Source organism: Amblyraja radiata, chromosome 5 (assembly GCF_010909765.2).
Source record: "Amblyraja radiata isolate CabotCenter1 chromosome 5, sAmbRad1.1.pri, whole genome shotgun sequence".
NCBI classification, from domain to species: domain Eukaryota; kingdom Metazoa; phylum Chordata; class Chondrichthyes; order Rajiformes; family Rajidae; genus Amblyraja; species Amblyraja radiata.
Window position 1 is genome coordinate 35,776,627 of NC_045960.1, and position 22,535 is coordinate 35,799,161.

Genomic DNA, 22,535 nt, shown 5'->3' on the forward strand with positions numbered 1-22,535 from the left:
TGACTTCCTAAAATACAACACCCTGCAATTATCTGCATTAAACTCCATTAGCCATCCCTCAGTCCACTTGCCCAGTTAAACAAGATCCTACTGTGACTTCCCTACACCCAGCTTGCCAAGCCCTTTAAGACTGTTGTAAGTTTCAAAGTTTTCATTCTTCTCAACTATAAATGCAGTCCCAGTTTATTCAATCTCTTCTCATTGAGGCATACTAGCTATTACTGCAACCCATCCCGTGAATTTTCTTTCCTGTGCTCGCTCAATGGCAATTACAATCTTTATTGGGCAAGGAGACCAGAATTGTACACACATCTTTGTACACAATAAAGTTTGTTACCACTCAAAGGAATAGAGGCTGTCGATACACTGCACAGGTAATTGTACATAATTGATCTCAATTTTAACAACATGGCTTACAGTTTATTACTTAAGCTTCACACACAATAAATTAAATCATTGTTTCAGCATTCTAAAATGGCATCAATATTTATCCAATTGTATCAAATACGCAGTTACAAAGCCTAAGAGACATTGCAGGAAGTAAGTGAAAAATAACTTTCCACATGATAATTAATCTGGTGTATAAATCCCTGCCTGAACATACCTGTCAAAGTAAAAGTTGCACAACATTTAGAAACACAGAAAACCCCTCAGCATAACACTGCCAGTAAAGGGTGTGGCTTGACTGTGTCCAAGATCGAAGGAGGCAACTGTTTTAATGGCCTCTCAAACATATCAGTGAGAAAACATCGCCAAGGTTGCAGGAAAGAAGCCTCTTAGTTTTCAAAAGGGTTTTTCTGTTGTTGTATTTACATTTTTATTTAGCTGCATAAAAGGCTGCGACCATTTCCTAAGGACCATGTACACTGCGAAGACTGCCTGTGCCTGGGGTTGGTTCTTTCTGTGCTGTTCAGTGAGAGCATGCACTGTAGCAGATGATCTTGTGGGAGCCAAATGCCCAGGAGATATCATCCTTGGGGGATTATTTCCAGTGCATCAGCAGGTGACGAATTTAAATTACCTTAAACCTGACCCACTAGAATGCACAGGGTAAGTGTTTTGTTGTTCTTGCTTTTAATTTCTTATCGCCATAAAGAGTCATTAACAAAAATGGGTCTGATTCGGTGTTAGATTTCAATTGATAAAAGTTTCACTTGTCGTGTAGAAATCTAAGCTGACAAAAAGAAAGCCAATGAGGCAGATTCATCTGATTATTGGACGTCAAAAGAAAATGTTTGGCTGCTCAAATATTTTGATTTAAAATGTTTGATTTAAAATTTTGATTTAAAAAAAACCAATTTCATTTCCCATTTTGACCACTTTCACTGACATTCCCAAAGTCAGTTTGCATGTTGAATATTGCCATCTATATGTGGGGTGATTGCTCAGATCTATATTAACTTTGTCTTTTGTTGTCACTAAAAACTGGGGCTACATTCAGGAGATTAAGGAATGGAAGATTTATCCTATTTTTGTGTCATTACTATGATGTGGAAGTCATCATAAATGGAACGTGAGATCAGTTTTCAGGGTCCGATTCTTCTTTATTAAAGCACTATCAACCTGGCACTGAACTGTTGACTTATCGATTCGCTTACTTAAACCCACAAAATGAAAGCCATTTGTTTTTATTTAAACACGTTATGAAACAGCACATTTAAACTAAATATCAGGTATTTTCAACTCTGTATCACCATGATAAAAGAAGCACTTTTAAATAGTACATTCTCGTGCATATAAACAATTTTGAATAAGATTTAATGTTTTGATTTCTTCGTATCGTGTCCACACACAAGATTAGTAGTTGTTCAGCCCGAGTTGAACACACTTATTGGCATCTGCATACTATGGTGTCTGTCCTGTCGCTTCTTGTGCTTCTTGTGTGTGGTGGTGGAAAGATTGGTGGAAACAGGGCTGCGACGTAAACGCTCTTTCCTTGACCCCAATGCTTTGATTTATTAATTGCTACTTTCCTGAAACTGCAATTGATCGACAAAATGAAAATAGTGTCTGGTGAGGCTTCAAAAGTAATTGGACCAAACCGGGGTCACACTACAGACCATCTACATAGTTGTATGGCCAGATCTATTCCATTATTTTTCAGTCTTCATTTGACCCATTACTTACGCTCTCCGGTATTTCATAACAACATGTCTAACACATTTATTACATTTAAAAGACACTTGGATAAGTATATGAGTAGAAAATGAATACAGGTCAGCCATTGGCAAGTGGGTCTAGCTTGGTTAAGCTACTTGGTTGACATGAACAACCTGCACTAAAAGATCTGGTTCAATGCTATATAGCTCTGTGACATGTTAAATGTTCACGAGAGGTATAAAACTTGCAGTCATACAATGCCAAAAGTACTAATAAGGTTACAGGCTGCAAGGTTCAATGATTCAATGACATGCAATTCCAGACTTTATCCTTCCTGACAGATGATAGCTTATCAAATGGTGCCTATTGTTGAAATGCTAAGTTGTTGAATAAATATGAACTCCCTTTAAATAACTTGGATATTTATTCACTGTTCAGAGTCTGTGACATAACGTGAACAGGCTTCTGCAAATTATTGCAATTGTATAGCAATGATTGGTTCTGCTCTTACCGTGCAAAACTGGGCTTAAAAGCCAAAATGTGCGGTGAATGAAAACTTACAATTTGCTTTTCATAAAAACGTTGCAAGATGTCAATTTTGGAAGATTTAAAGAGGTGCAAAATCAATGCCTATTAAATGGCCATAATGACCACAAGCAGGAGATAAATGAATCCTGGCCAGAACTATTTGTCTTCTCCGATTTTCTTTAGTTAAGTTTAGTTTAGTTTAGTTTAGAGGTACAGAGTGGATACAGGCCCTTTGGCCAACTGAGTTCACACTGACCAACGATCCCTGCAGATTAACACTATCCTACACTTGGGACAATTTGCAATTTTACCAAGCCAATTAACCTACAAACATGTACATCTTTGGAGTGTGGGAGAAAACCAGTTCTCTGAGAAAACCCACGCAGGTCACGGGGAGAACATACAAACTTCGCACAGACAAGCACCCATATAGCCTGGATCGAACCCAGGTCTCTGGTGCTTTTCCTTTCTCTTTATTTGGGGGATATGTATAAGGTAAAACATTGGCAAAATTATGCATTGCCTCGGTTAACATAATTTATATAAACTATAGGAGGCGGTGCCTGGTGGGGAAGCGCTGGGAATGCTTCGGGGACCCGGAGGGTGCTGCCTGCTGCCATATGCGGTGGTCGGCCTGGTTCGGCGTTGTAAGCAGAAGAATAAAACAGTTTGATGAACTTTTTGTAACATTGTCAGGGCCAGAAACATGGCGACTCTTGTGTACTGCCAAAGTAAGGTCTGCTATATGATTTTACCAGGTTGTATCCAAAAAAAACATTTCACTGTACCTAAGTATATGTGACAATAAAGATTCAAATTTAGTCATTGAACCATTGATTTTATTTTTAAGTTATAGTAACTTTGAACAAAATTATAACATTGCGCAGTAATATGATATTTGAACCATCTGTGAAATTTAAAAGCTGATAAGCATGAACATATCTTTAAACTTTAACTTTAACAATGCAATCCCACATGGAGAGTGTGTAACTATATGCCAAACTTTAACTGAACAGGTGATTGCACAATTCATGAACTCCCTATAGTTTATCTCATAGAGTATGGAACAAAAACAACAAAAGCAAACACTTACTGGAAATTAAAATTTGGTCTTGCAAACATTGTGGAGTAATCCTACACTTCTGCATGATGATGAAGGCCTCGAAAAAATCAGACTGCATTTTTATAGTTTTATCACCTCTCTTCTGTTACCATGGGCTGGGTTCTCTCTGAGGAGGTAGACACACAAGAATGAATCCAGCTTTCTGTCAATGAGACCTTTTTCAAGGTTGAAGATAGCATTGTTATATTTGTAATTTATTCTCCGCAAATGGTTCAAGTCATTTGCTGCTTTGAACTCTTCAAATAACGAAATGGAAAATTACAAAAACAATCATTTGTCACATAGGGATTATTATAAATGAGAATTACTCAGAAAATAAAAACATTTTTATTTAGTCAGATGATAAAGATGGACTTCAAACAGCTACATAAGGTACTTGTTTATATGAGATATGTTTAAAAAAAATAAGAAATCTAGCAAATCTGTTGGATCTGTGGAAAGAAAAACAACGTTAATATTTCTGGTCAAAGACCCTTCAACAGGTCTGTGAAAGAGAGAAAACAAGGCAATTTTAAATTGCACAGACGATGGTTAAGATTAAAGCAATATTTCTCATCGGGTGACATCAAGGTTGTTATGTTGATTAGCGGTTGATGATTTCAATGCAAATAAAGTTTCAGGTAAAAATTAAAATGCAGATTCTAGGAAATGCCTCTGCAGTTCAACCATTGCTAGTGTTTGGCAACAGAGGTGACAGTGGGCATTAGCTGAATCTACACATTTTGGGAGACGTATTTGCGAAAATGGTATTAATGTTGATGTTACGTATTATAACCGTTGTAATGCTAAGAAACAAGTACAGTATGCACAGTTTCCTGCGAGCTGTTGGCATTGCACTATAAATTGACCCATTTTGAATGGACTACTTCACTCTAAAAATGAAAACATTTACTGTAAATAATTCCAGATGAGTCAGCTACTTGTTTCTGGCTAGAAGCTGCTAGCCTATTTAATCTTCAGTAGACTTCCAGTTGCACTGAAACATCCCACTGAATGGGTTCTCCTGAGAAAGGCAGAAAGACCCAAATATAATGGTGATTTAAAATGATCTCTGGACAATCCATGAGATCCTCTTAGGTTTTGGTGACCATGGCTCCCGAGATGCCATGCAGCAGTAGAAGATTCCTAGGATGCCATGGAGCCAGGAACCTGCCCAGGAGACCCGGTGGCCAGATGAAGGATGAACCCAGCAGGCCGCAGCCTGTATGGAGAAATCGCTGAGCCCCCCGCAGCCACCTGTGACACCAGACCTAGCTCGCCACGGCGAAGAAAGACCCGGTGGGTCACAGCCTACAAGGGGAAAGCTGGGAGCACTAGAGCGCCTCGAAGACCATGGAGCAGAGGAGAAGGGAGTGGCAATGATGGATGTGAGCAGGAGGACGGTTGGAGAGGGACTGGGGCATTGCATCCAGCCTTCAAGGGCGGCTGCAGGAGGCACTTGTGGCACACAAAGGCGGTCAGGCAAGGAGAGGAACGTCCGTTCACGTGCCAAGCCGTTCGAGGGCAACGAGGAGGCCCTTCAGCAACCTGAGGCTTACCTGGATCAGGAGCCACTCCAACACGTTGAAGGCATGGACTGGACTTTGGACTTTTTGTAAATGGTGTCAAAATATGGTGACTTGCGCATGTGTGATCTATGCAAAATGAATTTCACAGTGGTGTGCACATGTGACAATAAAGCACCATCCATCCATAAACTTCATCTTTCTGGTGCTTTTGAAATCCATTGTGCCCCTTCGTGATCAAAGAAAGTTTACAGCACAAGAGGAGGCCGTGCGTTCACATTAGCACTCTGCAACAACAATTTGGCTTGTCTCACTTTCCCGCAGTTCATAAGTTATAGCAGAATTAGGCGATTCAGCTCATCAGGTCTACTCCGCCTTTCAATCATGGGTGATCTATCTTTCCCTCTCAACATTCATTCTCCCACCTTCTCCCCTTAACCCCTGACACCCATACTAATCAAGAATCTATCAACCTACAGTGGCTTGCAAAAGTATTCATACCCCTTGAACTTTTCCACATTTTGTCACGTTACAACCACAAACGTAAATGTATTTTATTGGGATTTTATGTGATAGACCAACACAAAGTGGTGCATAATTGTGAAGTGGAAGGAAAATTATACATGGTTTTCAAATTTTTTTACAAATAAAAAACTGAAAAGTGTGGCGTGCAAAAGTATTCAGCCCCCCTGAGTCAATACTTTGTAGAACCACCTTTCGCTGCAATTACAACTGCAAGTCTATTGGGGTATGTCTCTACCAGCTTTGCACATCTAGAGACTGAAATTTTTGCCCATACTTCTTTGCAAAATAGCTCAAGCTCAGTCAGATTGGATGGAGAGCGTCTGTGAACAGCAATTTTCAATTCTTCCCAGAGATTCTCAATTGGATTTAGGTCTGGACTTTGACTGGGCCATTCTAACACATGAATATGCTTTGATCTAAACCATTCCATTGTAGCTCTGGCTGTATGTTTAGGGTCGTTGTCCTGCTGGAACGTGAACCTCCGCCCCAGTCTCAAGTCTTTTGTAGACTCTAACAGGTTTTCTTCCAAGATTGCCCTGTATTTGGCTCCATCCATCTTCCCATCAACTCTGACCAGCTTCCCTGTCCCTGCTGAAGAAAAGCATCCCCACAGCATGATGCTGTCACCACCATGTTTCACAGCGGGGATGGTGTGTTCAGGGTGATGTGCAGTGTTAGTTTTCCGCCACACATAGCGTTTTGCATTTAGGCCAAAAACTTCAATTTTGGTCTCATCTGACCAGAGCACCTTCCTCCACATGTTTGCTGTGTCCCCCACATGGCTTGTGGCAAACTGCAAACGGGACTTCTTATGGCTTTTTTTCAACAATGGCTTTCTTCTTGCCACTCTTCCATAAAGGCCCGATTTGTGGAATGCACGACTAATAGTTGTCCTGTGGACAGATTCTCCCACCTGAGCTGTGGATCTCTGCAGCTCCTCCAGAATTACCATGGCTGCTTCTCTGATCAATGCTCTCCTTGCCCGGCCTGTCAGTTTAAGTGGACGGCCATGTCTTGGTAGGTTTGCAATTGTGCCATACTCTTTCCATTTTCGGATGATGGATTGAACAGTGCTCCGTGAGATGTTCAAGGCTTGGGATATTTTTTTATAACCTAACCCTGCTTTAAACTTCTCCACAACTTTATCCCTGACCTGTCTGGTGTGTTCCTTGGGCTTCATGATGCTGTTTGTTCACTAATGTTCTCTAACAAACCTCTGAGGCCTTCACAGAACAGCTGTATTTATACTGAGATTAGATTACACACAAGTGGACTCTATTTACTAATTAGGTGACTTCTGAAGGCAATTCGTTGCACTGGATTTTATTTAGGGGTATCAGAGTAAAGGGGGCTGAATACTTTTGCACGCCACACTTTTCAGTTTTTTATTTGTAAAAAAATTTGAAAACCATGTATCATTTTCCTTCCACTTCACAATTATGCGCCACTTTGTGTTGGTCTATCACATAAAATCCCAATAAAATACATTTACGTTTGTGGTTGTAACGTGACAAAATGTGGAAAAGTTCAAGGGGTATGAATACTTTTGCAAGCTACTGTACGTCTTAAAAATTTCCATTAATTTGGCCTTCTGTGGCAATGTATTCCATAGATTCACCGCCCTCTGACTAAAGAAATTCCTCCTCATCTCCTTGCTAAAGGTATATCCTTTTATTTTGAGGCTATGACCTCAAGTCCAAGGCTCTCCCACTAGTTGAAACATACTATCCACATCCGCTCTATCCAGGTCTTTCACTATTTGGCAAGTTTCAATGAGGTGTCCCCTCATCCTTCTAAACTCCAACGAGTTCAGGCCCAGTGCAGTGTTCCCATTGCACTGAAATTATTTTATTTTCAAATACTCACCTGGTACCCTTTTGAACGGCACAATTGAATGTGACCCCATTATCCAAGCAGGCAGTAATAATCTAGACCCGAAGCATATGCTGCACTTTTCCTCAGTATTATTTTGCTTCACCTTTATTCTATCCTTCTATTATTCTTCTGTCTTGATCATTCTGCTTTGTTAAACTGTTTCTCTCATTTTCCTCTTTCTAAACCATTCATGATTTTCAAGTTCTATCGCACCTCTCCTCAACTTATAATAAGAAGAAGAACAAGTCTAGCTGCTCCAGCTAGTAAAGCCCCTGTCCCACTTTCACGACCTAATTGGCGACCTCTGCGAGTTTGCCCTTGACTCATACTCGCAGCATGGTCGCCACGAGGTCGTAGGAGGTCTTCGTAACTCTCCTTCATGCTCGTGAGTGGTCTGTGCGTACTCGTGGCCTCAAGTAAGTCGCGGCGTTTTTTCCAGCCTGATAAAAAATGTCCACAAGTTAAAAAAATGGTCGGCATGGAAAAAATTGACTTTTTTACTCGTAGGTCGGTCGTAGGTAGGTCGTAGTAGGTCGGGATGGTAGTCGTAGGTCGGTAACTGGCCCGAGAAAAAAATGCAAACATGACATCATTTTATCATGTGATCATTTTCCACTCATAGCTTGTCGTAGTTGGTCTTAGGTGTGGAAGACTGAGGTCGAGGGGGGTCGTAGGAGGTCGTAGATATAGTTGTAGGAGGTTGTAGACATATTCGTAGGAGGTCGTAGACTTAGTCGTAGGAAGTCTTTTACTTCGGCGAGTCAACACGACCTTGACATTTTGTTCAACTCGTCTAGGGTCTTGTAAACTCATGGATTAGGTCGTCCAAGTGGGACAGGCCCTTAAAGCTCATCATTCCATTAACTCTGTCCTGCACACCTTTTCAGAAGGGTTGGTCGAACTAGTTACATATACAGATTCATCATGATTTCCCTGCTTTGCAATATCCCTAAATTAAAATCGATCCCAAGGAATATCTTTAGAAGAAATCTCTGCCTCTATAAAGTTCACAATCCAAATGTTATTTTATCTACTTTCCCAGCCAGCCTTCTACTTTTAACAATCTACGTACTGTACATACCTCAAAATTTCTATGTTGCAGACCCTTTAATATTGTTCTCTTGTTTATCCTGTCATTACTTATCCTTTCTGCTGAAATGTAATACTTCACATCTTTTTGTATTAAATTTCAATCATACTTATTTCTCCAGCTTATTTATATCATTTTACAATCCTCACAGTTTGTTGCTCCAGATTTCAGTTCTTCATCCCTCAGCATTCATGTTACTGAACCAGGCCATGATGCAAACGTCAATATGTTCTCTACTGTACACCTGGAGATGTTTGAGAGTATTAATTGACATAATGAATCTCCTCGATCTTCTCAGGAAGTAGAGGCATTGATGGGCTTCCTTTATGATTGTATCAATGTGCTAGGTCCAGGACAGATTATCAGAAATATACACGCTCAGGAATTTGAAGCTTTTGACTTTCCCCACCACTGTCACTTAGATGAAGATAGGTTTGTGTATCCTCATCCCTCTTCCAAAGTCCACAATCATTTCCTTTGTCTTACTAATGTTGAGAGTAAGGTTATTGTTCTGGAACCATTTGGTCAATCGATTGATCTTCCTCTTATACTCTGACTTATCATCATCTGTAATTCATCCAACAACGCTGATGTTGTCAACGAACTTGAAGATGGAGTTTGAACTGTGTCCGGCTACCCAATTGTGTGTATAGAGTGCATAGAGCGGGGGACTGAGCATGTAGTCTTAATAATAATAATGGATGGGATTTATATAGCGCCTTTCTAATACTCAAGGCGCTTTACATCACATTATTCATTCACTCCTCAGTCACACTCGGTGGTGGTAAGCTACTTCTGTAGCCACAGCTGCCCTGGGGCAGACTGACGGAAGCGTGGCTGCCATTCTGCGCCTACGGCCCCTCCGACCACCACCAATCACTCACACACATTCACACACAGGCAAAGGTGGGTGAAGTGTCTTGCCCAAGGACACAACGACAGTATGCACTCCAAGCGGGATTCGAACCGGCCACCTTCCGGTCGCCAGCCGAACACTTAGTCCATTGTGCCATCTGTCGTCTTGAGGTGCTCCTGTGCTGATGGTTATTGAGGAGGGAGTGTTGTGACAATTAATTACAGGAAGTCGATGAGGAAGTCGAGGATCGAGTTGTAAAGGGATGTGCAGAGCCCCACACACTTCATGAGCTTGTTATCCATCTTGGACGGCAAGGATGTAAACATAGATGTTGCCAGGACTTGGGGTTCTGACCTATATGGAGAGGTTGAGTAGGCTGGGACTATTCCTGGAGTGCAGGAGGATGAGGGATGATCTTATAGAGTTGTATAAAATCATGAAAGGAATAAGATCAGGTGGATGCACAGTAGGTGAATCATGAACCAGAGGGTATAGGTTTAAGGTGAAGGGGGAAAGATTTTTTAGGGATCTGAGGGGTAACCTTTTCACATAAAGGGTGGTGGGTGTACGCGATAAGCTGCAGGAGGAGGTAGTTGAGGCTATGACTATCACAACATTTAAGAAGCAATTAGACAAGTACATGGATAGGACAAATTAAGAGGGATTTGGGCCAAACGCAGGCAAGTGGGACTACTGCTGATGGGACATGTTGGTCGGTGTGGGAAAGTTGGGCCAAATGCCTGTTTCCTCACTGAATGACTATGACTTTATGCTTCATCCATTTGGCCCATATACCTCAAAACCTTTTCTATCTATGACCGCCAAATGTCTTTTAAATGTTGTTATTGGACCTGCTTCAACTACTTCATCCAACTTCTTAAGGGTCTGTCCCACTTGGCCATCATTCGCGCGCCATTTACGTGACCTGCTAACGTGTGGGTAGCGTGTGAGTAGCGCGTGGGTAGCGAGTGGATAGCACAGGATGGGTGCATGGTGTGGTGTGGAGGAATGTGGAGTGGCGTGGAAGAGTATGGACTTCGACCTGCATGAAATCTTTGCGCGCCACTGGCCTGATGGCCAAAGTGGGACAGGCCCAAGATCCTGGCGCGGCGCAAGGGTCTCACCTCCAACAGCAGCAGAAGCAGGCAAACGATCGCCGAGACCGACCTGGGGCTCACGGCCGTTGCGGATCCGGATCTCCCCCACTCCTACTACCAGAATTGGACCAAGACGATTGGAGATAGACACAAAGTGCAGGAGTAACTCAGCAGGACCGGCAGCATGTCTGGAGAGAAGCAATGGGTGACATTTTGGGTCAAGACTCTTCTTCAGACTTCTTCAGACTGAAGAAGAGTCTCGACCTGAAACATCATCCATTCCTTCTCTCCAGTGGTGCTGCCGATCCCGCTAAGTTACTCCTGCACTTTGTGTCTATCTTCAAATGACGTCACGCGTTCCAGACGGCTGGGCGGATGCATGATGACGCACGCGACCGTCGCGCGTCAGTCACTACTGGCCTGTCGCGTAAATGACGGCCAAGTGGCACAGGCCCTTTATTCCATATACCCACCAACCTCCCTGTGAACATATTACTCTACACGATCGCTCTACACAGAAACATGTTCGGAACATGATGGAACGCTGTGCATTTACAGGATGAGTGCTCTTCAAGTCATACAACATGTTCGTCATGAATTCCATCAGCAGATCTTCTTCATCAGGGAACTAATTTCAAGGGGGACCTACCTGACAGCATGGAGGTTGACCACATGGTCTGTACCTGCATGGACAACATACGCTGACTTATGTGAAGCCCATATCCCCCAAAATAAACGAATAGTAGATAAATATGCCTAAAATGTAAATAAATGTTTATATTTTAATTTGTTCAAAAATTCCTTTTGACATTCTGGATTACCATAAAACACACTCTGGTTATACCATGCCAGAGAATTAACCTTTTCAAAGCTCAGCAATTAATAATGTTTTTTTTCTTTTAAAGATTTGATGTCCAGTCTTTTATCTGGGTCCAGGCTATGATACACACCATTGAAATGATAAACAACTCCTCACTACTAAATGGTATTAAACTTGGATATGAAATATATGACTCATGTTCCGATGCCTCCAAGGCCATCATAGCTACAATGAAGTTACTTTCTAAGTCAAATTCCATGGGCAATCTTCTGGAGGTTCGTTGCAACTACACTGACTACAAGACAACTGTGAAAGCAGTAGTGGGCGAAGCATATTCTGAATTGTCAATTCCTATAGCAAGAATATTTAATGTAATGCTCATGCCTCAGGTACGTAAAACATTTTGCAACTATTGTTATAGTCTTCCAAGATGCATGCTTCTTTTATACGTTCATAGAAACATAGAAATTAGGTGCAGGAGTAGGCCATTCAGCCCTTCGAGCCTGCACCGCCATTCAATATGATCATGGCTGATCATCCAACTCGGTATCCCGTACCTGCCTTCTCTCCATACCCCCTGATCCCTTTAGCCACAAGGGCCACATCTAACTCCCTCTTAAATATAGCTAATGAACTGGCCTCAACTATCTTCTGTGGCAGAGAATTCCAGAGATTCACCACTCTCTGTGTGAAAAATGTTTTTCTCATCTCGGTCCTAAAAGATCTCCTCCTTATCCTTAAACTGTGACCCCGTGTTCAGTAGGGCATCCACCTGTATTTACCTGCAGTAGGACTTGCTCACTCCACCCTTCAGTTTAAAGTATCTTTACCCACATATTCCTTAAGAATTGATAATGTTACAGAAAGGGAGAAAGAACATGTGGGAATTAAGTAACCAGCAAGCAGTGTGTTTGGTTCATCAATGCCATTTAATACTTGGGGTAGGACTAATAGAAATTTGAAGGAATGGATTAATGATCAAATCAGGCACAGAGGTTGAAATACTGAGACAGAAAGGAAAATTAGATTAGACAACAGGTGCAGGAGTAGGCCATTCGGCCCTTCGAGCCAGCAGGTTGAAAGGTAAAGCAAAAGCAAAAAAAAAAGAAAATAAATTACTGAAAATACAGTTCAATTTGAAAACAAACACAATTTAAATAATTGAAATCATAAAAATGAAAGTGAAATAATTTAAATAGATTAGATTATAGATTAAATAGTTTAAATAGATATTCACCTTTCTTTTGGACTGCCAATCCATTGCTATACAAACCCAGTGAATTCAACAGCATCCTGCAGGAGGATAACCTTCATGGGGTCTAATAGTAGACCTGTGTGGTGAACTCACAGATTTAGCCTTCCAAAAGTGTCAGTAGGTGTAGGTTTTATATGTTTGACAATGCATTTGTGGAAGTCCTAGAGTGACTGCTACTTAAATGATAAATACAGGCAGCTTTTTGTAGAACATGGGACATAGAACAGTAGAGCACAGGAGCAAGCCCTTTGGCCTTAATGTCAGTGCCGAACATGATCCAAGACCAAATCTTATCTGCCTGCACATGATCCATTCCGTATTCAAGAGAGAGTTAGGTGTAGCTCTTAGGACTAACGGAATCGAGTGATATGGGGTGAAAGCAGGAAGAGGGTACTGATTTTGGATGAACTGCCATGTTCATATTGAATGGCAATGCTGGTTCGAAGGGCCGAATGGCCTACTCCTGCACTTATTTTATATGTTTCTATGTTTATCCCACATTCTCCCATTTCCTGCATACCCATATGCCTTTCCAAAGGTCTCTTAAATGCCACAATCATATCTGCCTCCACCACACGTTAAAGTACAGTCTATACAATTGTCCTAATTATGCTCAGTTTAACCGCCAAAACTAACAATCATCCTTTGAACTTCTGAGACAAAGCAGCATTCTGCTAATGCAGTAGGATGTGTTGCAACTATATGTACGTACATCAATGGGCAGCTATTGATGTACGTACATTAATTAATCCCTTGATTAATGTGTGCACCATGCATCAGGCAGAGATCATGGAATACTAATCTATTGCGTCATGCAAGAATTTTATGTACTATACAGGTGCTTCACCTGCACATCTTCACAGGTGAAATTCCATGTTCTGTGTGCACCTAATATTTGCTTTCATGTACTGTAAAGTTAATTGAACTTCATTCCCATTGCTTTCCAGATTAGTTTTGCATCATCTGCTTCCATTCTCAGTAACAAGGGGAGATTTGCATCATTCTTACGCACTGTGCCAAGTGACATCCATCAGACGAAGGCTTTGGCCAAACTTATCAGCTATTTTAAGTGGAACTGGATTGGGATTATCGCAACTGATGATGAATACGGCAAGTCTGCAGTGACTGACTTTGTTTCACATGCACAGAAGCACAATGTTTGTATTGGTTTCAAGGAACTGATTCCCACTTACGTGTGTGATATCCGGAGTCACGAACGGATAGAGAACCTGATTTCAAAAATTGAAAAAACCCCCATTGCAAGTGTTATTGTTCTGTTTGCAAAACAATCAATTGTCGTTAAACTGTTCACTGAAATCATCCGGCGGGGGATCAATAGAACATGGATTGCCAGTGATGCTTGGTCCATGTCCAGAGGAGTTGCAAAGATGAAGAATATAAAAACAGTAGGAAACATTATGGGCTTCTCATTTAAGACTGGATGCATTCCTGGCTTTTTGACACATTTAAGAAACCTAAGGACACCACCTCTGGGATTTAACAAGTTCATTGAAAAATACAAGCAACTTCATTCCATTTGTTCAAATCAATTAAACAATTACACAGAAACGTGCAATGCATACACACCGCAGTGCCCGTTTCCAGAGTCCAAGAAACTGATACAACCTCTGGATTGTGACAAAACAAATGAAGGCTTGTCAGATATAGATGAAGATGATATAAGTCATAATATTGAGTTAGGTGTCACCTATGCAGTATATTTGGCAACTAAATCAATTGCTTATGGTCTAAGGAATCTTCTAAAATGTAAAGAAGGGGCTTGTGAGAAAAACCTTGATTTTCAACCATGGAAGGTAGATATTTTTAGTCTATTATTATTCTTTATTTGCTGTAAGCTATTCTCACTTGACCATGAATGTAATTATTAAATAATCTTATAACTGTACAGCAGTGAGCACATTCTCATGTTTGGCTTGCATTGATTCCTATTGTATGCCGTTTTGAATGTCAGTGATTTTCACAATGCGAATCTAAGTAAATGCCTTCATTATCCGTTACCTCAGAGCTATCGGGTCAAGATGCATGTTTGATATAGATGACTAATTCGATGCATTGCACTTGGCCAAAAATAATGCTACCAATTTTTATCAAAATCTTTGTCAAATTTTAAAAAAATCAAAAATGCTGACCTATTTCACGGCCTTGAAATATTTTGTAAGATTGGTAATATATTGCAAACCAAATTTGTAACTTTGCACGATGGTGTAAAAATAGTTAATTTAGCATTATTATATCTGTCACTTTGACACTATCCAGTCAAGCGTGCTCTTTTAGTGTAAATTGTCCTTAGAGGGATAAACATGTGCATTCATCACTGGGTTTCAGTTTAGTTTATTGTCACGTGTACCGAGGTACAGTGAAAAGCTTTTGTTGCATACTAACCAGTCAGCAGAAAGACAATACATGATTGCAATCGATCCATTTACTATAGGTACATGATAGGGAACCCACAGTAACTAAATTGGCAATAGTTACGTGTGTTAGTGCTTTTCCTCACATGACAGCTATCTAGTTTAGCTGCCAATCATGAAATCAAGCTTTTCAATTCCTAATCTTGCTGAAATGGTTAGTACAATAATAATTTGTCTTCTTTTTACAGTTACTGGAAGCATTAAAAACGATGCATTTCACTGAAGGTTCAGGAGAGTTTTACTTTGACAAGTTTGGGGATTCTATAACTGGATATGACCTCATACAATGGGTTATGCATGATGAGTTTACCAAGTTTAAAACCGTTGGAGAATACAGACTCCAGGATAACAATATACATATTCACAATGACGCCTTCAAAAGCATCGGAAAGGTTGGAATTAACATTGATGTGCGGCTTAATTGAACAATTGATTTAAAAAAATCTTAATCATTAAGAGATACAGCTCAGAAGTAGGCCCTTCAGTCCAGCGTATCCATGCTGACCATGAAGCACCCATCTAGAGTCATAGTCAATACAGTGTGGAAACAGGCCATTTGACCCAGCTTGCTCACAACAACCAACATATTCCAGCTACGCTAGTCCCAACAGCCTGCATTTGGCTCATATCTCACTAAACCTGTCCTATCCATGTATCTATCTAAATGTTTCTCAAAAGTTGCAATAGTACTTGCCTCAACTACCTCCTCCTGCAGCTCTTTCCAAACACCAAACAACTTACCGCTCAGGTTCCTATTAATTCTTTCCCCCCTCACCTTAAACCTATGTTCTCTGCTTCTCGACTCCCCTACTCTGGCAAGAGACTCTGTGCTTTTATTCAATCTATCCCTCTCGTGATTTTGTATACCTCAATAAGAGCACCCCTCATCCTCCTGCACTCCAAGGAGTAAAGTCCTAGCCTGCTCAACCTCTCCCTATAGGTCAGGCCCTCGAGTCTTGACGCCATCCTCGTCAATCCATACTAATTCGATTTACTAACACTTAGTCCTCAGATACCTTGTCGAAGCTTCCGCTGGTCTGGATACTTTGTCAATGTTGAGAGAGTACCCGCTTCCAACACCATCTCAAGCAGTGCACTCTAGATTCCAACCATGCTCTTGGTGAAAATATTCAGCCTCAGATCCTCTCTAAACACCTCTGGCTCTATCAAGTCTCCCATCAGCTTTCTCTGCTCCAATGAAAACAAACGCAGCCCATTCCGTCCCTCCCACAAAACTGACGCAGCCCATCAAGTCCCTTCCTTCCATCCCATGAAACAGGCAGGTTAATCCCCTTTGCATGCTCTCCAGTGCAATCACAACATTTCCCTGGAACAGTGCAAGTACTCCATCTGTGGCCTGAACTATGTTTTATAAAGTTGCACCATAACCTCTCGCCTCTCATATTCTATGCCTCATCTAATGGAGGCAAGTATTTCACATGTTTTCTTTATTATCTTATCTACCTGTGCTGCCATCTTTCTGCATCGTTAGACCTGTACAACAATATCCTTTGGTGGCATAATACTCCCTTGGCCGAATCATTGATTATGTTTATCCTATCCTTATTAATCCTTCCAAAATGCATCACTTTGCTTCTCAAGATTAAATTCCATCTGCCATTGGTCTGACCATCTTACTAATTGAGCAAGATCACCCTATAGCCTATGACTATTCTCCACGTGGAAATAGTCATAGGCTATAGCGTGATATTGTGAAAGCATGTGAAATCGTATCCTGTTAGTGTACCCCAGCATTGACTGCAGGGTTACACCACTGCTCACGGGCTTCCAATCACTAAAACCCTCCTCCATCACCATCTGCTCCCTTCCCTGATCTTGGAACTAGTTTGTCAAGAGCTGTGGGGTCAGTTTGTCAATCTTGCCTAGAAACCATGGGCTGCAAGTCATTGGACCAACCTTCCATGTGGGACATTGACAAAGATGCATGCAGATTACTTCATTCCCACTGTCCTCATCAATACATTTTGTTGTCTCTTTAGAATCTCAATCACAACTCTATAAGTTTGAAAATTGTTTTGAATAGGGAGAGGCTGGAGCTTGAGGGAAAGTGCTAAATTGGATTCAGGCAAGGTATAATGTTATTAGGCATGAGCTCGGGAGAGTAAACAGTGACCAATTGTTATGACCATCTGACTTGTGGGAGTTGTTTAAAGGCCAGTTGACCAATGTTCAGAGCCTGCATGTTTCAGTAAGGAGTAGGGATAAGGATGGCAAAGTAACGGAGCCTTAGATGACCAAAGATGATGCAAATTTGGTCAAAAAGAAAAGGAGCTGCATGCAAGGTGTAAGAGGTTGGAATCAGACAGGGCATTTCAGATATATAAATAAAGGAGGAAAGAACTCAAGCAGGCAATCGCAAGGGCCAAACGGAACTATGAAATGGCTTTGGTGTCGAGTTGAAGAAAATCCTAAAGTTTTTATCACGATATTAAAAACAAGTGGATAACCAGGGAAAATGTAGGATTGCTCAAGGATAAATGGGGGTGGGGTAATGTGTGCTTACAGTCAAGGTAGGCGAGGTACTGAACTAGTATTTTGCATCTGTTTTCACCAAAGAGAAAGACATGGAGGATAATGAGATCCGTGTGGAGAATACTAATTATGCAAAGGCTGTATGTGATCAAGAAGGAGGAGTTGTTGGGGCACTTGAAGAGCAATCAGGTGGATAAATCCTCAGGACCTGATAGGAATTATCCCAGGTTATTCAGAGAGGCAAGAGAGAACTGTGTGGAAGCCTCGATGAAGATCTATGTATCTTTTCCAGTCACAGGCTAGCTCCCAGAGGACCGGAGTGTAGCTAATGTTGTTTCTGTACTTAAGAAGAGAAGTGGAGAGAATCCAGGGAATTATAGGCTGGTGAGCCTCACGTCAGTGGTAGGGAAACCATTGGGGAGGATACTGGGTTAACAGAAATTCAATCATTAAAGCAATGAGAGTTTGATGAATCAATCATTTGTATCATTCCACTAGGCTGTGATTTCCAATTGTTCCCGGTCCTGTAAACCCGGAGAAAGGAAGAAAGCATATTCCTTACACACCTGCTGTTATGATTGTGTGCCTTGTGCTGAGGGATACCATTCTGTAGGATGGGGTAAGTAGCGGTAATTGCTACAGGCTTGTAAAGTTGTGCACGTGTAGAGGTCACATCTCTAGTATCTATGGCCAACTCTAACATGACAAACCTCTAACATGACCCAACCTCATCTACTGTATCCGCTGCTCTAGATGTCAGCTGATTTACATCGGGGAGACTATGCGGAGGTTGGGCGATCGTTTCGCTGAACACCTCCGCTCAGTCCGCAATAACCAACCTGACCTCCCGGTGGCTCAGCACTTCAACTCCCCCTCCCATTCCCAATCCGACCTCTCTGTCCTGGGTCTCCTCCATTGCCAGAGTGAGCAACAGCGGAAATTGGAGGAACAGCACCTCATATTCCGCCTGGGGACCTTGCGTCCGGATGGCATTAACATTGAATTCTCCCAATTTTGCTAGCCCTTGCTGTCTCCTCCCCTTCCTTAACCCTCTAGCTGTCTCCTCCCACCCTCCCATCCGCCCGCCCTCGGGCTCCTCCTCCTCCCCCTTTTCCTTCCTTCTCCCCCCCACCCCCCATCAGTCTGAAGAAGGGTTTCGGCCCGAAACGTCGCCTATTTCCTTCGCTCCATAGATGCTGCTGCACCCGCTGAGTTTCTCCAGCAATTTTGTGTACCTTCTAACATGACAAATATTGAATTCAGAGAAAAAAGCTTGAGAAACTAGAGCTGATTTTCTTGAAAAGAATTTTAACAGACCCAATAATATGAGTATGCAGCCAAAATAAGTTCAACACCAAAGAAGGCCATTGAGCACATCCCCCCAGTATTAATAAATATCAAAAACTTCACTTCAGAAATTATTGTCATGTGTAGCAATGCAATTCATGTTCTGACAATTATTTGCATGCCATTTTCTCTAACCTATTTTACATATTTTAAATAGTAACCTTAATTTTAATTGTTTCACATTCACCACTGAAAATGTTGATATTTACTTTCTGAAATAGTAACCTTAATTTTAATTGTTTCACATTCACCACTGGAAACGGCTAAACCATTCTGTGCAATGACAATAAAAAATTGAATCCAAATGTATTTTGATATTTACTTCCTGAAAACGTCAGCAATTCTTTGGCTTCAACATCTAGATGTTTAATTTGTTTATAATGATCAATTAAAATTTAACTTGCAAATATAAATTGAGTACAACTTAAAGGTATATGAAGCAGCAAAATTAATCAATGGACTAAAATATAATATATTAATATAAAATAAATCAATGGCTAAAAATCATTCAAAATCCCCATATTGTTTTTAGAAATTAGTTATCAGATTTGTTCATAGATGCAAAAATATTTACATTCTTTACAACACTGGTTAGAAGACATAGTGCAGATTATTATCTGGATGAGTTAGACCGAAGCAAGTGTACTCAGCTTGTGGTGTTGTGAATGTAATGCTATTCATTGGTATAAACTCACACAAAAAAGTCATGCCAATTTTGAATTAACTAAGCAAATATTACAATATTTATTTCTTTAAATACGAAGCCTAACAATTACTTTTTTTTTCATGGCAGACATGAATGACTGTTTGAAGTGCTTTGATGACCAGTGGTCTGATGCTGGAAGTTCTGCTTGCAATAACAAGACCATTGAATACTTCAACTGGAATGATGGGTTTGCAATTGTCCTGGTGGTCTTTGCGTCTTTAGGGATACTATTAGTAATTGTGATTTTTATCATATTCTTGCTGAATTTGAAAACGCCAGCAGTAAAGAGCTCTGGAGGTTATTTCTGTTTTGTAATTCTCTGCTCACTGCTCCTCTGCTTTATAAGCACTGGATTTTTCATTGGTAAACCAACAGGATTTCACTGTAAAATTAGACAGCCGCTCTATGGAATAAGCTTTACAATATGTGTTTCTTGGATCCTAGTCAAATCCTTCAGGATCATTCTGGCATTTAATTTTGATCCACTTGTCCATCATCAGATGAAAAAAATGTATAAACCAATAGTAATTCTAGTAATATGTACTCTGGTGCAAGTTATTATTTGCACATTTTGGTTGTTGTTTAACGCACCTAACTATGTACTAAATAATACCATACCGAAAGTCTTATTACCAAAATGCGATGAGGGCTCCAATGTGGCATTTGGTATTATGTTGGGTTACATAGCTCTACTTGCATTTTTTTGTTTTTTGGCTGCTTTTATGGGGAGGAAGATCCCAGATATTTACAATGAGGCCCGGTTTATCACATTCAGCATGCTCATCTACTTGATAGTGTGGATTTCTTTTGTGCCTGTGCACGTCAACACTGAGGATAAATATCTCCCAGCAGTTGAAGTAGTTGCCATTCTTGCGTCAAACTATGGCATCTTGTGCTGCCATTTCTTTCCAAAGTGCTATTTCATTTGTTTCAAGAAAAACCAAAACACCCCTGAAAGCATTAGGAAGTATTTACGAGAGCATAATGCTCAAAAAGATCAAGTCAACTTTCCTCAACCTTCGGAGGTGGCTGAATGCTTTTGGTCTGCACCAGTATCTCCAACTACTGTGAACAGCCAAGTTTCTCAGATACCTATGAGTAAATAAATTGGGACAGGAATATATTGCAACCTACATTATGAGAGTAAGGGGAAATGACTGTTAACGAGTATGCAACACTGGATTTTTTTAAATTTGGATTTAACGTTATAGCAACTGTAAATCAATAACTTTTCTGGTTCTTAAATCTAGTAAAAGGCAACTTTTAGAACATGAGTTGCAAAGCAACCCCAAAGTTCACATGGCAGAACTAACCCATGACTATATCACAGAGGATCCAAGATTGGCTAAATTTAGATATTTGCCAGAAGCTTGTAATTGCTTTGCTTATGATCCCCATTGATACATTGATACATTGATACAATGAAGGCTCACAAAAACCTTAAGGGCCTGCCCCACTTGGGCGTCATTTACGCGATATCTTATAAATTGGTTGGCGCATCGTGACGTGGTGCGTGGTGAGGCGTGGTGGCGTATGCAGTGAAGTGCGGTAACACGCGGCGCCCCACGCCACCTATGTGACGCGCAAATGACGCCCCAAGTGGGACAGGCCCTTTACTGGCACACTATGTGCTGCTTCCGTTCAAAAATGTTTTTGTTAATTTGTTAATTAATCCAGAGACACCTCAATTTAGCTCAGATTACAATTGGAGAAAGGTAGATTTAGTTTATTTTAGTTTAGAGATACAGCGCGGAAACGCCCTTCAGCCCATCGATACCGTGCCGGCCACCGATCCCTGCACACTAACTCTATCCTACACACACTAGGGACAATTAAAAAAAATTTTACCGAGCCAATTAACCTACAAACCTGTATGTCTTTGGAGTGTGGGAGGAAATCAGAGCTCCCGGATAAAACCCATGCACATCACAGGGACAACGTACAAACTGTGTAGAGATAGCAACTGTAGTCAGGATCCAACCAACGTTGCTGGCGCTGTAAGGCAGCAACTCTACCGCTGCGCCACCGTGCTGCCCTGATGTAATTCTGCATCCAACCAGGAATAATTTGGAGTATATAACAACTGATAAAACGAATAGTTATCTGGCTGAAAGGCAGAGAATGATGATAAGGAAAAATATCATTTTTCAGTGGCAAGTAGTATACCGATTCTCAATTCCAAAATCCATCAAATCGCATACTTGAAGTTTTTATTTTAAACAATGTAATTGAAGGTGACTTGTAGAGGTTATCAACATGTTCACTTACTGTGGTTGGCCAGGGCGCCCAACAATGACTTTTATGTAGCTACATTATGCATGGAAATTGCTAATCAAATGAGTTCAACTTGTTTTTCCAGTTGTTAGAACTGGTCAGATTTCCTTGTTTGCAGTTGAACCAAACCTGAAAAGGGTGGAGTGTTCGGTGAAGAAAGATTGGACAAGCTAGATTGAAGTATCTTCTGGAGTTTAGAAGAATGAGAGCTGACTTCATTAAAACATACATGATCCTGAGGGGCTTTAACATAATGGATGTAGATAGAATATTTCTTCTTCCAAGATAATCTAAAACTAGAGGGTCATTATTTGAAAATAATGTCTATTTAAGGTAGAGATGAGCCATGTATTTTTCTCCTGCTCAAAGGGTGATGGAAGCAGCTTCTTTAAATATTTTTAATGCAGAGATATGCAGGTATGAAACATTAAATATTCCAAAAGCATGTTATATGTTCTTAAAGATTTTTGCAACATTCAGTGCCAAGTTTATAGGCAAAATAGGTCACT

General features: G+C 40.8%; 1 protein-coding gene across 1 annotated transcript; it reads left to right on the plus strand.

Moving 5' to 3' along the window:
* Positions 1–713: 713 nt before the first annotated feature.
* LOC116973734 (G-protein coupled receptor family C group 6 member A-like) lies at positions 714–20,914 on the plus strand. The gene is made up of 6 exons (XM_033022044.1): positions 714–1,050; positions 11,605–11,908; positions 13,722–14,588; positions 15,395–15,598; positions 18,198–18,318; positions 19,840–20,914. Exons 1-6 carry the CDS (start codon positions 860–862, stop codon positions 20,856–20,858), a joined length of 2,706 nt encoding a protein of 901 aa, XP_032877935.1. The 5' UTR covers positions 714–859; the 3' UTR covers positions 20,859–20,914.
* The last annotated feature ends 1,621 nt before the right edge of the window (positions 20,915–22,535 follow it).